Genomic DNA, 15,250 nt, shown 5'->3' with positions numbered 1-15,250 from the left:
CTTCATCAGCCTCTGCCCACCACCCTCTCCTTTCTACCCTCCTCTGGCTCCTCTACCTGTGCCGCCACTGCCCTGCACACTCCTTCCTGTAGATGGCAGAGGGGATTATTAGAGATAGAGAAGCTTCTTAACATGACTATGAAATGAATGCTGGGGGGAGGGACGGCTTGCTGAAGTGCGTTCTGTAGAGCGGGATCCACAGTCAGTTCTTGATTATGCTCTGAAGTCTGTTCCTACACTCCTGCTTCTTTTTTTTTTTTTTTTTTTTTTTTTTTTTGCGGTACGCGGGCCTCTCACTGTTGTGGCCTCTCCCGTTGCGGAGCACAGGGTCCGGACGCGCAGGCTCAGCGGCCATGGCTCACGGGCCCAGCCGCTCCACGGCATGTGGGATCTTCCCGGAGCGGGGCATGAACCCGTGTGCCCTGCATCGGCAGGCGGACTCTCAACCACTGCGCCACCAGGGAAGCCCACTCCTGCTTCTTAGTTTTAGGGCTGGAGGGGATGCTCAGCTTGGTGCCGATTGGCCGGGGGAGTTACTGGTTGAAGGCAGTCCTCACTTCCTCATTGCTCAGAGCCATCACCCTGTTCTTGAAGTGAAGTGCATAGTTCCCCAGGACCCACAGAGTCTCAGACCTCACTGCATAAAAGGGACAAGCCAGAGGCGCTCCGAAACCGGAATGTTAGATGGTTGTGTTCTTTTTCCAGCGAGAAAATACAACAGTCAGCAGATACTGGATATTGTCTTGATTTTGAGAATACTCCGGCTCTTACGGATCATTGTCAGCATTCAGAGGTAAAGATGAAGCCATGGGAAACAGCTGCACCCGGGCAGTTCCCCTTATTCGGGCTTGACAGAAACCACCCTGCCTGGGAACTAGAAACATGCCCAGCTGTGAACCCGGGATATAACTTGTATAGAGGACCTGGGTTCTCTGGGGGCGGTGGGGAGGGGCAGGGAGCCCGAGAAGGTGGTGAAGAGCCCCGAAGTGCAGCTCTCTGAGGGCAGGGATTCTGTCCGTCACTTTCAACCCTGCGACGTGGTCCCTCAACTGTGCCTGCAGCCTGGTGACTGGACAGTGGTCACGATGGCAGCTAATGCTAACGGGGTGTGCTAACCATTGTCTTGTTAAATCCCTCCAACGACCCTTGATGTAGGGGCTTTAATGATCTTTAGTTCCTGGGTGATGACAATGAAGCTCAGAGAGGTTAAGTAGTTCCCCCAGTGGTGCACAGCTAGAAAGAGGCAGAACTAGGATGCAAACCTAGGAGTCTGATCCCTAAACCCGGAAAAACCCACCCTGTTTTGGATAGGCCAGGTTCCTTTCAAGGAGTGTGTGGGGACTGCCATCTGAGGACTGGCCTGCCCCCCCGCAAAATAAGTAGGGGAGCAGGCCGGTCAGCTGAGTCTCCAGGTCAGCTTTAATACAGGCTGAATTTTTTTTTTTTTTTGTTACGTGGGCCTCTCACTGTTGTGGCCTCTCCCATTGCGGAGCACAGACTCCGGACGCGCAGGCTCAGCGGCCATGGCTCACGGGCCCAGCCGCTCCGCGGCACGTGGGATCTTCCCGGACCGGGGCACGAACCCGTGTCCCCTGCATCGGCAGGCGGACTCTCAACCACTGCACCACCAGGGAAGCCCCAGGCTGAATTTTTGATGAAGAAAAAGGTTGGGGGAAGAAAGCAGATGAGGGTGGATGGTTTTTCAGCCTCAATACCCACCTGTCCTACTAGTGAAACTCTCTGTGATTACCTTTCTTATGTTTTTAAAAACGGTCTTGCTTTGTTTTGCTTCAGGGGAGACTCAAGTGAACTCCCCCCTCAGTTCAGTAGATGGACTAATGCTGACAAAATTGTCAAGGCAGATTCCTGACAGCATTTACAGCACAGATCCAGGACTGGGGGGAGGGGCATGAAACCAAACATGCTAGTGTGGTGTCAGTTTTACTTACATCTATCTTCCCTTTGCCTTGTGTCCGAAACTTTGTTTTATCCCAGATTCCGGGTGATCGTGACCACCTTAATTAACATCGGCCCCACGATGCTGACGTTTGGCGGTCTGGTCTTGGTGAGTGTTCTGTTCCTATTCTACGTGAAGCAAGCGATAAGATGTTCATTCTTAGCAGGTCTCTGTGAGCCTTATTTTAAGTGAGGGAAAGAAAGGGAGATGAAGTCAATGAGATTCAAGGGGTTTCTAGGAGCTATTTTTAGAAATATCAAGTGTGTAGAAACATGGGGCATATAGCCGTCCAGGTACACTGGCTGCTGTAATAAACCCAACCTCAGTGGGTTAATCTCGTCAAAGTGTGTTTCTCACCCACGGTCCAGGGGGGTATTCCTAGCCAGCAGGTGGGTCTCAGGGGTGTAGGCTCCTTCCAGAGCATGGCTCTGCCCCCCTGGCCTCAGATCCTTCTTTGTTCTGCTCAGAAGAAAGCCCACCTGCTCCTCCAGAAGCCCAGTGGTAAGAACGTAGCCACGCGAGGCTGTGAGGGGACTGGGCCCCCCACCCAGGAGTGATTCCATGCTATGGATGAGGAAGCTTGAATATCTGCTGCAGGGCACTTATCTTCTATCTGTTAAAGTGGTAAAACAAAACAAAACAAAACAATTCAATTAGCACAGAAGAATGAAGATGGACTGCAGGTCGCGCATTCTCATCCACCGCGTGCCTCTTTCCCAGAGGCAACCATGATTAAGAGTTTCTCGTTACGCTTCCTAAACATTTCCGTCCATACAACAGGCATGTCATTTCCAGATGTATGTGTATGCAGTTTATTGTTGTGTCAAATGGGATCATCTGTACCAAACATGGCACAACTTTTTTCTATCCAATGTCTTCCCAATGTCTTTGTCACATGTCCTGGAGGACACGTGCACCCATGTGAGTTCTGCTCTGATGCAAAGTGTCCCACTGAGGGAAGACTGGGAAGACTCCAGAACATGGCTGATCACTGGCCGACCACTAGAGATTTCACTTCTTTGCCATCACAGATGATGGGGTGAAGCCCATCTTGTGTGTGTCTTTGCTTTTGTGAGTGTTTCTGTTGGGTACATTCCTAGCAGTGGAACTGCTAGGTCACAAGGTAAATGTGTCCACGGTTTGGATCAGTGGTGGCGAATTGCCTTCCAAAGGATGTGCTCCCTGTGTATTCCAAATGCCAGTGTGTGCGGCATCTGTTTCTCTGCACCCCTCACAGCTGGGTTTATTAAACATTTCCATACTCTCCAATCTGATGGGTGAGAAAATGGCACTGTGTCCCTTTGATGTGCATTTCTTTAGTTATTCCAGAGGCTGAGTGTGTTTTCCAGGTTCTTTGGGCCGCTTATGCTTATCTTTTTTTTATAAGCAGCTTAATTCGTATCCTTGGTCCATTTTTCTATTAGTTGTATTTTTTTATATGATTTGAAAGAGCGTTTTGCCGATCAGGGAAACAAGCCCTTGGTACGTTGTATACAGAGTAGTTATCTCTCCTCATCCATCACCTGTTTGTTTTTGTTTTTCCTAAATAAAGGCTTTCTGTTGTATTTTTTCGGCTGTCTGAAAGTTTAAATTAATTACGTAGTCATACTTGTTGATGTTTTATTTTACAGTTTCTAGTTTTATATCATGCTTATAAGGCTTTTCTCTACTTGATTTTTTTTTCTAGCTCCTTTATAGTTTGGTTTTTACATTTAACTCTTTGACACCTTTGGAATTTATTTTGATATAAGAAACGAGGTGAACGGGACTTCCCTGGCAGTCCAGTGGTTAAGACTCCACGCTTCCACTGCGGGGGGCACGGGTTTGATCCCTGGTCGGGGCACTAAGATCCTATATGCCGCGTGGCACAGCCAAAAAAATCCAAAAAAACCCAAAAAAACAAAAAACAAAACAAATGAGGTAAAGATCCAAATTTATTATTTTTTTCCCTAGCGGCCTAACTATTGATATTATTTATTGAGTATTTAACCCACTAACTCACTAACAGCATCATTTTGTCTTTGTAAACGGGGACCACAGCAGAGGTCAAGGTGTGGTCCAGCTGGCCGTGCCCCTGTCCCTGAACAGCCCAGTGGCCAGTGGGCTGACCCATCCCACCCTGTTCCTGATGCTGCTGGAACTTGTGGCCGTGGCGAAAGCCATCCCCAGAATGAGGGTCGCAGCCCTTACTGCCGGCCGTTGTCGCAGGCTGACCCGTGTCTGCGTCCACCTGCCTCCTCTCATCCCACCTGCCCACTCGTGCCCGGTGCCGCCCGCCCTAGGTGGTCTACTACGTGTTTGCCATCATCGGGATGGAAGTGTTCCACGGCAAAGTCCACTTCTTTGACCCCAGTTCCACCAGTCCTGATGCCCTGGTGTGTGGGAACCCAGCCCTAAAAGACTCAGCGTTTGCCCGAGGCAGGTACTGCAGGAACAACTTCAATGACCTGGCTGCCTCTCTCATCCTGCTGACAGAGCTCACTGTGGTTAACCAGTGGCACGATATCCTTTCCGAGGAGGCGGGTGTGGCGGGGGATGCTGAGAGCACCTTCCGGGAGGATTGGGTCTCGGCTCCTTGAATGTTTGTTTCCTTAGCTTCCCACTCCTCGCAGATGGCTTTGCCCTCGTGACTCACCAGGCGTCAAAGCTGTATTTCATCGGCTTCCACGTCGTGGTCGTCATCCTCATTGTTAAGTGAGTTTGCTCCTGCCGGGTGGGCCGTTGCAGATCCCCCCTCTCAGATCTACAGCTGCTCGCACCTCCCTCCTCCCTGGCTCCACCCTTGAGTACATTGTGGGTGGGTCCCATCTCCCCTGCTAGATGCTAAGGCACCAGAAGGGAGGCATCTTACTTTTGTTCACATCTGTGTTCTTCAGTGTCAGCCAGCCGTGCACGTCAGTATATAGTATACATCTCAGCCTCGCCAACTGTTTGGGTCAGAAGGGCTCTGGGGTCCTGGCCGGTCTCCCTACCCTTCCCCGTGGGATAAATCACCTTTAGAACGTCCTTGTGAATTGTGTCCACCCTTTGCTGAAATCTGCACAACTCCTGGGACTCATTAGAACCTATACGAGTCAATTTCCTTGTCGTCCAGCTCTGGTCCTCACCTGTCCTTGCACAGGTAGAATGGAAATGTGCTTACTGGTTAATTTTCTTCATTGGTTCCAGTTCTGTCCTGACTTCTCTTCCGGGGAGAACTCAGGCACCGTTTGAAAGCTGCTATGACAACTCTCCACTCCAGAGGGCTTTCCTTCCTCTTATCAATCTCTGATTCTAGCTCCCCTGTTCCTTGTGGGGCCTGAATTTGAGTCCCTTGATCCCTGTTTTTCCCGCCCCCAGAGGTGTGTTCCGGTTGTCGTATCCCTCTTAGAGCCCAGGGCCCGCAATTCTTGGGGTGGCAGCCCAGCCCCGGGCCTTCCTCGCCACATCAGGGCTGCTTTGGCCACCATTCTGTTGATTTTGGTTCAAGAACGTCCCAGCAGAGGGAGGGGAGGGGGAGAAGCGCTCGGGGCTGCTTGTCCTGCACCGTCTGAATGGAACATGTAGTGGGAACGAGAGAGGAATGCTTCTGAGTGATTCTTAGAGAGGTTTCCAGAATGCTGGGATAGGCCGAGGCAACGTGAAAAGCTGTAGGGGTTTTTCAGCTCTTCCCCCAAAAGCATGCGAGTATGGTGACAGCCCTGGGCTCCGTCAGCATCATGTTAAGTCAGAAGTGGTGAAGGAACTGGGATTCCCTACTCACAAGTGGCAGGTCAGTGTGCGTGCACATCATGTGTATATACTGACAAAATGTGATGCCTTGGGTCTGAGACAAAGACAGTTTATTCCTCATGGCAGAAGCTGCCGCCAGAGCAATACTTGGGGCAGCTCCCTGAGCCCTAATCCCCACTGCACCGTGAGGTGAGGGCCAGTGGGATGGGCTGCATTGCAGGAGGGGAACTCCAAAATGAGGAAACCCCGGTCTGTGTAGCTGGGGAGACCTGCCCATCCTCCCCTCTGGAAAGAGAGAGAAAAAGAGAAAGACCTTATTTTTACTCTCGAACGTAAGCAAGTCTCCGGGGAGGGCAAAATGAAGTCTCTGCTACCCTAGTGGACGCTGGGGAGGAGACAGTAAGTAACAGGAAGCTTTACTATGGTGGAGCATTTCTGGAGACACACATACCGTGTGGACCAAAAAGTTCATTGGGGTTTTTCCATGTCACAGACCACCCGAGCGAACTTTTGGGCCAGCCCAATATATCCCTAAATTGGCCATCAGTGCCTTTGCTCAGAGGACCTAGACGGTGCATTAACACGAGATATTCATGGAGAATTCTCTACACCAATTATGTGGCCTAAGCTTCCCCTTAAAATAAACTGTATTTTCGAGCTCACTTTGGTAGCACATACACTAAAACTGTACAGAGAAGATTAATGTGGCCCCTGTACAAGGATGACATGCAAATTGGTGAGGCATTCCATATTTTTGCAATATAGGGGGAGGGGATTAAGAGGTACAGACTGTTAGGTATAAAATAAGGTGCAAGGATATATTGTACAGCACTGGGAATATAACCAATATTTTACAATAACTATAAATGGAGTAAACCTTTAAAAATTGTGAATCAGAAACCACCCCCCCTCTATTTTCTTCTTAATAGTCACTGTTTAAAAACGATGTAGAGGAAGAATGATTTTCCGAACGAAAGAAAGTTGTGCCTGATGCTTGAGAGACATTTTGTTGTTTCTTCCCCGTGTTGTGTTTTCTTTGCGAAGATGGGCGGCCTTTTTGTTTGGGCTTGAACACTCTTTGCTGCCATGATTTCCCATCACCTAGACCATGGCTGACTCCATGTAAAACCCTCTGCCTTTTACTTTTTCTCAGTATTTTCATAGCGTTCATCTTGGAAGCGTTTTTTGTGGCATATTCGTTAGAAAAAAGTGAAGTGGAAACTGCCATTGAGAAGAAGATTCAAGAGCTTGGAGTTGGGGTCCAAGAGTGAGTAGCATTTCCCGACGCGGCTCATGGACTTTGGAAGCAGGATGTTCATGGCGGGGTGGGTCCTGATCACATTTAACCCCCGAGACCCCACGGCAGCCAGCCTGGTCCTGGGTGCCAGTTCTCAGGGACCCTTGCTGGCTACATGGGTGACATGGGGCCATGGCTGGGAGGACAGAGGGGAACTCAGCTGAGGGACCTGGCTGTGTTCACACCATCTCTTCCTCCCCGAAGGGAAGAAGTGCAGGATGGGAAGCTCATTGACAATGTGGACGCCAAGGACAGTGGCTTCAGTGGGGACGATGGAGACAACAAAAGGAAGGCCTTGAAAGGACTGTACTTTAGAATTGCATCAAAAAGTAAGTTTTAATCCAACTCGAAACTTCCTCCAATCCATCCTCCTCACAGCAGTCAGTGAGATGTTTCCAGGATGCAAATCCGACCTCCAGGGGCTTACCGTGTCTCAAGGGCGCCTGCCGTGGCCTCTAGGGGCCACATGCTTGGTTCCCTCAATACCTCAGCCCGTCTTCCTTCCCCCAGGAACCCCCACGCCTCTGCCCTTTAGCCCTGCTGTCCCTTTACTTCTTCGGCTCCCCTGCTCCATCCTGCCACAGGGCCTTTGAACATGCTGCTTTCTCCCCTTACTCTCACCTCACCTTGCAGAATCAAGGCTCTTCCTCCTGCAGGTCTCTGCTCAGGCAGCACTTCCTCAGGGAAGCCCTCCGGGCTCCCCGAGAAGTCAGGTGCTCCTGTGCACCCCACCCTCACCCCCCACCCCCCCACCTTCACCCCCCACCCCCCCCACCCCCCAGCTCTCCTTCCCTGCCTTTCAGCACCTGTCAGCTGTACATTGATCACTGAGTGACTGTCTGGTCACCATCTGTCTTCCCTGCAGACTCGAAGCTCCACATGTGCAGGGCCATGTCTTGTTTGTTCTCCATTGTGTTCCCAAGGGCCTCACCGTGTGCCCAGGACATGTGGGCCTTAATAACTGTTTAAGTATTTTATTAATTCTCAGTGAATTAACGATTGACTGAGTAAACCCAAACCTGTCTGAATCTCAACTGGGCCTTTGATGGGCACACTGTATGGTACACTTAAACACAGCACAGCAGAGATGGCGTGTGTGTGTGTGTGTGTGTGTGTGTGTGTGTGTGTATGTGTATGTGGGCATGCCACCCCAGAGGCGGCCATCCTCCCCCATCCTTCAAGGAGGACCTTCTCCTTGGTCTCCAGAGCCTGCGGGGTCTGGGGAGCTCAGTGGGGTGGGCTCAGAGACCCTCCTTCAGGAAAGCCGAGCTCTGCTCCCCTCCGACCCACACGGGCAGGTCCCATGTGCCCCTCTCCTTCCTCCCAGAGTACAAGACCGTGGATGCTTTGCTGCAGCAGATGTTTGAGTCTGAAATAGCTCCAGAGGATGAAGGCCCTTCCTTGGAGGAGATTCTGAACTTCTCACCCAGTGACATACATCCCAAGAATCCCAGTTTTGAAAACAGTGCCTGACCCTGGGCCTGTAAGGGCCACAGGCATCCACAACTGGAAACCAAGATAAGCTGTCCTCACTGTTTGCAGATGCTACCTAGAGGTTACTTTCCCAGCCCAGGTTCTCTTCTGTGTTCTGATAAGACTGTGAATCGGCCTCCCCTGCCCTGAGTGGTCAGCTCTGTGTGCTCTCCTGAGGTCATGCTTAGGGCTGACCATGGAGGTGAGGAAAGGGAAATCTACAAGGAGACTGGAGAGCACTTACCATACAAGTGTTTGTACGTGTGTAAATCCTCTCGGTGGGTATATAAAAGTTTCATTTATTTTTATATGATATTTTGCTACTTTATTAAATGAATACTGTGCTACAGTGTTACATAAATGAATTTAAAATATCTTAATATGCTAAAGGAACATGTTCTAGTACAGTAGCTTCTGATGCAGTGTTTATTCGAAATGAAGACAAATATGAATGTGAAGATCAAATTCTGTCACAATTGCTTCTTTTTTGGGGGAGGCTCTCAAAGTTTCTTCTGTTTTATGTTTTGGTTTTTTGGCCGTGAGTCATGTGGGATCTTAGCTCCCCGAGCAGGGATCGAACCCACACCCCCTGCCTTGGAAGTGCGGAGCCTTAACCACTGGACCACCTGGGAAGTCCCTCAAAGTTTCTTTAATTAAATTACAAGTATAGCGAGATGTTGAGTAAGTTGCTCCCTGAGGTCACTTTCCCCAGCTGGAAATCTCTCAGTACAGCGACCTACTCCTGGGAAATTAAAGGGATTTATTACATTTTATTCTATTTTATTTAAAACATTTCATTGTGGTAAAGTATACAACATAAAATTTACTACTGTAACTATTTCTAAGTGTACAGTTCAGTAGTTTTATGTACAGTCACATTTTAGGTACACTCAACAGACCTCCAGGGCTTTTCATCACCCCAGATGAAGGTCTGTACCATTCAACAGTAACTCCCTAACCCCCCTTCCTTCCAGCTCCTGGCGGCCACCATTCTACTTTCTGTCTCTGTGAGTTTGGCTACTCCTGATTACAACTGCATTGTGAGCAAGTGAGTCCTTTCCAGAGTTGTCAGGGTAGGTAGGACTCCTCCATCTTCTGCACCTCGTCGCAGGCCCTACCCTGAGCAGGGGAATCGGGGTGGGAACCAAGGCTTCCTGACCTGAGGGCTCTGAGTGCAGTGAGGCCGTCACGTGTCATGTCATGTGTCACATGTCAGCGTGGCAACCGAACCTGGCCTGGGAGGGCCCTTTCCTTGGTCTGAGGGTGACCCCTGGTGTCGGAGCAGAGCGAAAGCTTCAGGGCTGGGACTCTGGGGCCGGGCTGGTTGCATGCCTGACTCCCCACTGACCATGCCACCTCCGGGCTCTGCTTCCTCACCTGCAAACTCGGGGCAGGTAGCACCTCCCTCCCAAGATCGTGTGGACTGGGGCGGGGCGGGGGGGGGGGGGATGCTGACCGGGCTGTTCCAGGTGGCGCTTCCTGGTTTGAAACCTGGAAGGCTGGTGTTTGGCGTCAGGGTTTGGGATTCCATTACCACCACGATTCCCAGGAGGTGGGAGCCTTGCTGACCCGTCTGATGGGATTTGTGGAGTCCTGCCATCCATCCAGACCTCTCTTATTTCTTTGTGTATTTAACATTTATCATTATATAAAGGATTAGGTTAAATATGCTGAGTGACAACTTAATGTTTTTAATTTGAAAATATGATGGGCATTTTTAAATTAGAAACCATGCGGTCACTGTAAAACATTCAATACAGAAATACAGTAAAAAGTCAAAAGTTGCTCTTTATTCTTCCTTCTCCTCACCCCTTCCCCTCTCATTCTTCCACTCACAACCTGACACCCCCTTTCCGGTGGGAACTGCTGAGTTTGTTCTTTTTCCTTCTGGAACTAAATGGATATCATGCATATTAATATATCATCATTTTTTTATCATAAGTGGGATGTCATGACATTTATCATATATAGCTCAAGAACTTGCTTCTTTCACTTACTAGTAATTGTTTCATGTTGAGATATAGAGACAGATACAGACACACACACACACACACACACACACACACACACACACTGCTGTCAAGTGTTCCATACCATTGATGTTTCTTGATATGGAAGAATTCACATATTCATGGACCTGTATGTTGTTCCACGTGTTCAGTGTTAAACGATAGTGGAGGAAACTTTGTTGTGTAATTTCTTCTCAAGTGTGAGCCCTTCAGTAGGAAAGTCTCGGGGTCAGATTCTTGGGGTCCGGTTACCACTGTCCTGCAACAGCCCCCGTGGCCACCAGGGGGAGCCAGCACCTCAGCCGCTGCACACAGTCCAAGGGAGGGGACAAGGGGCAGGAGTTGTGGCAGCATTGCCACTTTTCTCCAGGTCTTTCTTCTGCCTTTTAGGGGACTAGTCACCCCGACATTTTGGCCCATGGGCTCCCAGCTGGACACTTCATTCCTCAGTCTCCCTGGCAGGGGGATGGGGCAACATGATTGTGTCTGCCCCGTGGGCTGTGAGCCCAACTGGGGTCCACACCTCGCAGGTCTTGCCCGTGGGAACGATGTCCACCTCTGCTGAGATATGACAGCAATCAAAACATCCTGGAAGCCTCCTGTTGAGGACGGCAGGGTCGGGGCCAGTAAAGGATCGCCCATCCCAGACTGTAACGTGAGATCAAAATCACTTGTGTCTTCTCTAAGCTGCCCTGTGTGGGTTCTGTTACCGGAGCTTAGCCTGCCTGCAGCCTGACCAATCCAGAAATGGGTTCATCTGAACCATTCGGAATGGAACCAACGGGACAGATGGACTCAGTGGAGGGATGAGGTGAAAGGAGGACCAGGGACACTGACTCCTGGGACCAGTGGCAGGGAAGCAGCTTTGCAGGTGTGTTTGCATATCGTGCTGATGCCCATGCATCTTGGAGCATTATTTCTGATAGGCCCGGACCACACTTTTGGTGTCTCAGGTGCGTCTTATGAAAAAATACATTTTAGAACCATTGCCTTAGACACAGATATAATCCAGGGTGAGAAGGCACTGGTAACAGGAGTCTCTGAGTCTCCGGAGTAACCAGCCTTGTTCTTAGCTGGGACTTAGCACGTGAAGCGGGGCTGCCGAGAATGAATGGGAAAGGCCTTGGCCCGAGTAGGTATTAAGTCAGAACCTAGGCTGAATCTAGCTGGTGTTTGGGCACTTAGGATGAGCTGGGCCCTTGGGGAAACTCCATCTGTCCCTGGGGAAACTCCATCTCCTTAGTGGGTGAGCTGGACGTTTCTTTGCCTTCCAACTCTGATGTCTGTGGCATCCGTCTCGGTGGCCCTGTAGATGCAGAGCTTATTTCCTTGTGCAGATGAACTGTGTGTTTTTGTGTATAATTTATAATGAAATGAAGATGATCACTGTAGTTTGTACCAGGAAATGGACCAAGAAACCCACCTACTTTCCTGAAGTGCTTAAAGCAACTTCTTTCATTTGGATGGAGCCTTCCTCCCTGGGGACAAGGCTGTTGCTTAGGAAATCTGACTGTGAAGTTTATGTAAGCGGAGCCCTTGGCATAGACTGGACACCAGATGGGCAGCAGCAGTGCTGAGATGACGCTGGTCAGGTTGAAGTTGTTGGTGTGAATGGCATAGAAGGTATCTTGGGTGCGACAGGAGTTGAAGATCCAGTAACAGCAAACGGGCTGGCGGGGACGCAGGATATGTTGACAGGGGCTGGAAGCCGAGGCCAAGTGTCCTCTCTGCCCAAGACTGAAGGCACCCACAGCTGCCTTTCATGGATGGACACATTTCGTTATTAGTTTAGTAAAATAGCACCCTTATCTACTTTAGTCTTGTTTCCTTTGAAAACAGACATTTTCAAGAGGAAAAATTTTAAAATCCCACAAATCTGGCTTTATCAATGCTCACTTTTGACACTTTAAGAGTAAATTTAATGTTGGTTTGTCTGATGAGGTCTTGTCCCTGGATCAACTTCCTTCCAATTTCAGTGTATGTGTAATCAATCGCATAGGTTACGTTCTTTATTTTCAAAATAAAGCATATTTGGAATCCCATTCTATTAATTTATCCTGCAGACACATTTGTATCTGCAGTCACTTTTTTGTAGCAATAAAATTGTGAAACTAATTGTCTCTAAATAGAGAATTGTTTAACTAAAATATGGTACATTCATATAGGGGAATGGCATATAGCTGGTCCAATACAGATGAAAAGAGGGGCAAGAAAACTGAAATAATGTTATGATTCACACTTGCAAAAAGAAATGGATGGATACTTCTTCAACGTGATTAAAAAAGGCTACCTCAGGCCAGCCTCATGAGCTTACTGGATAAACATGGGAGGAGCTCCTTCTAAAGCAGGAGACAGAGACGTCCAGCACCATCCCTATTTAGCCCTCTTCTCATGGTCCTGGGCAATGGCGAAAGGAAGAGAAAAATCACCAGCGAAAAACTGGCAAAGATATAAAATAAGCGGCATTTTCATAGTGATGGTTATTTACTTGGAAACTTCAAAAGAATCAACTGAAAAGCTTTTTATATAAATCAGTAGTCTTCATATAGTCAAAGTACCAGCTAGAAAAAACAAGAAAAAGTGACATCTGATTTAAAACAACCAAAAGTTTAGTCTTAAGTATTTAAATCAGTACTAATATTAAAAACATTAGAAGACTCTTTTCTTATTCTCTCAATCGAAGATGGCATTTTAAGATACAAAAGCCAAAAAAGCCTTTAAAAAACTTTATAAATCAGAGTACGAAACAAAATTAAAAATCTTCATGTCAACAGAAATCTTAAGAGACAGACGACCAATTGGGAGAAATACAAAGGGGTCCTACAACTTAAACTGAAAAAGAGCAACCCCAAGTGAGAAACTCACAAAGGATAGAGTTCACAGAAAAAGAAAAAAACACATAGCTCTTGAATATATGAATATATTTGGCCTAATTCAGAAGAGAATGCAAATGAAGACCACAAGGAAATATCATTTTGTCACCTGTCAGAGTGGCAAGGGTCAAAGAGCCTGACGTGTCCTGTTGGTGGAGGTGTGGGGACAGACTCTGATCCCTGCTGGCACAGCCCTACAGGGGGATTATCTGCAATACTGAGACAAAATTTTAAATGCCCTTACCTTTGACCCAGCAATTTCGCTTCTAGGATTTTACACTACAAGTTATGGCTATATATCATACAACCAAATAGTACACAGCCATCACAAGAATGAGACCATTCTATATGTACTTACATTCTCCACCATACATCAGGTGAAAAAAAGCAGAATTATGCTAGCTTTGTCAAAAAACATTATATATATATATATATATATATATATATATATATATATATATATATATTTATTTATTTATTTATTTTCATGGAATAATTTTTGGAAAGGTCAGAAAACGTGGGCTGAGGTTGTCTCTGGAATGGGGAACCTGGTGGCTGGGAGTGAGGGTGGAAGCGGAAGCCAGTCACTGTCTTCTTGAACTGGGTGTCCCCTCACATTTGTCTTCATCACGTGCTAAGGGAAGAGGGAGGGATAGAGGAGGGAAGGTCAATTCAGTTTATAGGACCCTTCCAGCTTTAAGTCAATAAACGCTAAGTTGGCTGCTATAATTTCAGAGCTAATTAATGATGCATGGAGCTTACATGATTATTTTCAAGATCTGAGATATTCTTTTGAATCATGCTTTTAAAAAACAAAGCTTAAGATTTATACCTGCAATATTTCCCATGGATAGCAATGAAGAACAAGTACAATAAAGGACAGGCACATTCAATTCATAAAAACATTAAGTCTGCTAAATATATTTGGGGAATTTTTATTTTACACAAATATAAACCCCCAAATTTAGAAAAAAACAAACAAACCTGACTTGGCTCTTTTTTGGCTTAAAGTGAACAGGTCAGTGCTTAAAAAGTGCTTTTAGAGAATGTTCTCTTGCCGATTACTCTCATGAATGCTCGCATCCCAAGAGCTGCCCAGTCAGCCTGCTACGCAGGGATGTTACTGTGTTGTGTATTTTGTTGAAATATTTGTAACAACTATGTCCCAGGGATATACTTTGTGGGCTTTATTTTTAAGAAACATTTACATAAACAATAAATGTGGAAACATCAAGGTTCAAAGTGAGCAGGCCAGCATTTACAAAGTGACTTTTAGGGAGTGTCCATATTTTATTTTCGAGAACGCTTATATTCTAAGAGCAGTACAATTAGCCTATTACGAAGGGTCTTAATCTTGTTTGTATAGTGTTCTTGAAATACTTTCTTCAGCTTCTGCCTTAACAAATCCAAAGAAGGAAGATGATGACAATCTGGTATATTCAACATTATGTGAAAAAATTCATTCCACATATCCAGATGAGGAAGCCTGGAGAGACAAAGCATAAATGAAGGATAAAATGTAGCCTTCAGGGCTTCCCTGGTGGCTCAGTGGTTAAGAATCCACCTGCCAATGCAGGGGACACGGGTTCAAGCCCTGGTCTGGGAAGATCCCACATGCCGCAGAGCAACTCAGCCCATGCGCCACAACTACTGAGCCTGCGCTCTAGAGCCTGTGAGCCACAACTACTGAAGCCTGTGGGCCTAGAGCCCATGCTCTGCAAAAAGAGAAGCCACCTCAATAAGAAGCCCACGCACTGCAACGAAGAGTAGCCCCTGCTTGCCGAAACTAGAGAAAGCCCGTGTGCAGCAACAAAGACCCAATGCAGCCAATAAATAAATAAATTAATTAATTATTTTTTAAAAAAGTAGCCTTCAGCGTGCAGGGCAATCCCACTCTTGCATCTGACTTAACTCTAACCTCAACCCAACC

At 47.5% G+C, this 15,250-nt stretch overlaps 2 protein-coding genes across 2 annotated transcripts in view; one reads left to right on the top strand and one right to left on the bottom strand.

The window, feature by feature from the left end:
- LOC309969414 (two pore channel protein 2-like) overlaps window positions 1–8,438 on the top strand; it is a gene marked incomplete at both ends in the record, with an annotated part of 38,332 nt that extends 29,894 nt beyond the window's left edge. Inside the window, 7 exons of the mRNA XM_082851228.1 lie at window positions 710–793; window positions 1,996–2,065; window positions 4,240–4,480; window positions 4,570–4,651; window positions 6,822–6,935; window positions 7,170–7,294; window positions 8,293–8,438. Of these exons, the coding sequence (XP_082707354.1) occupies window positions 710–793; window positions 1,996–2,065; window positions 4,240–4,480; window positions 4,570–4,651; window positions 6,822–6,935; window positions 7,170–7,294; window positions 8,293–8,438 (862 nt within the window). The remainder of the gene's footprint in view (window positions 1–709; window positions 794–1,995; window positions 2,066–4,239; window positions 4,481–4,569; window positions 4,652–6,821; window positions 6,936–7,169; window positions 7,295–8,292) is intronic.
- A 6,172-nt stretch (window positions 8,439–14,610) lies between these two features.
- BUB1 (BUB1 mitotic checkpoint serine/threonine kinase) overlaps window positions 14,611–15,250 on the bottom strand; it is a gene marked incomplete at both ends in the record, with an annotated part of 41,462 nt that continues 40,822 nt past the window's right edge. Inside the window, one exon of the mRNA XM_082851479.1 lies at window positions 14,611–14,806. Within this exon, the coding sequence (XP_082707605.1) occupies window positions 14,611–14,806 (196 nt within the window). The remainder of the gene's footprint in view (window positions 14,807–15,250) is intronic.

Source organism: Leucopleurus acutus (genome assembly GCF_964270905.1).
Source record: "Leucopleurus acutus genome assembly, chromosome: 12".
Lineage (NCBI taxonomy): Eukaryota > Metazoa > Chordata > Mammalia > Artiodactyla > Delphinidae > Leucopleurus > Leucopleurus acutus.
This window is presented reverse-complemented; position numbering and strand designations above follow the sequence as displayed.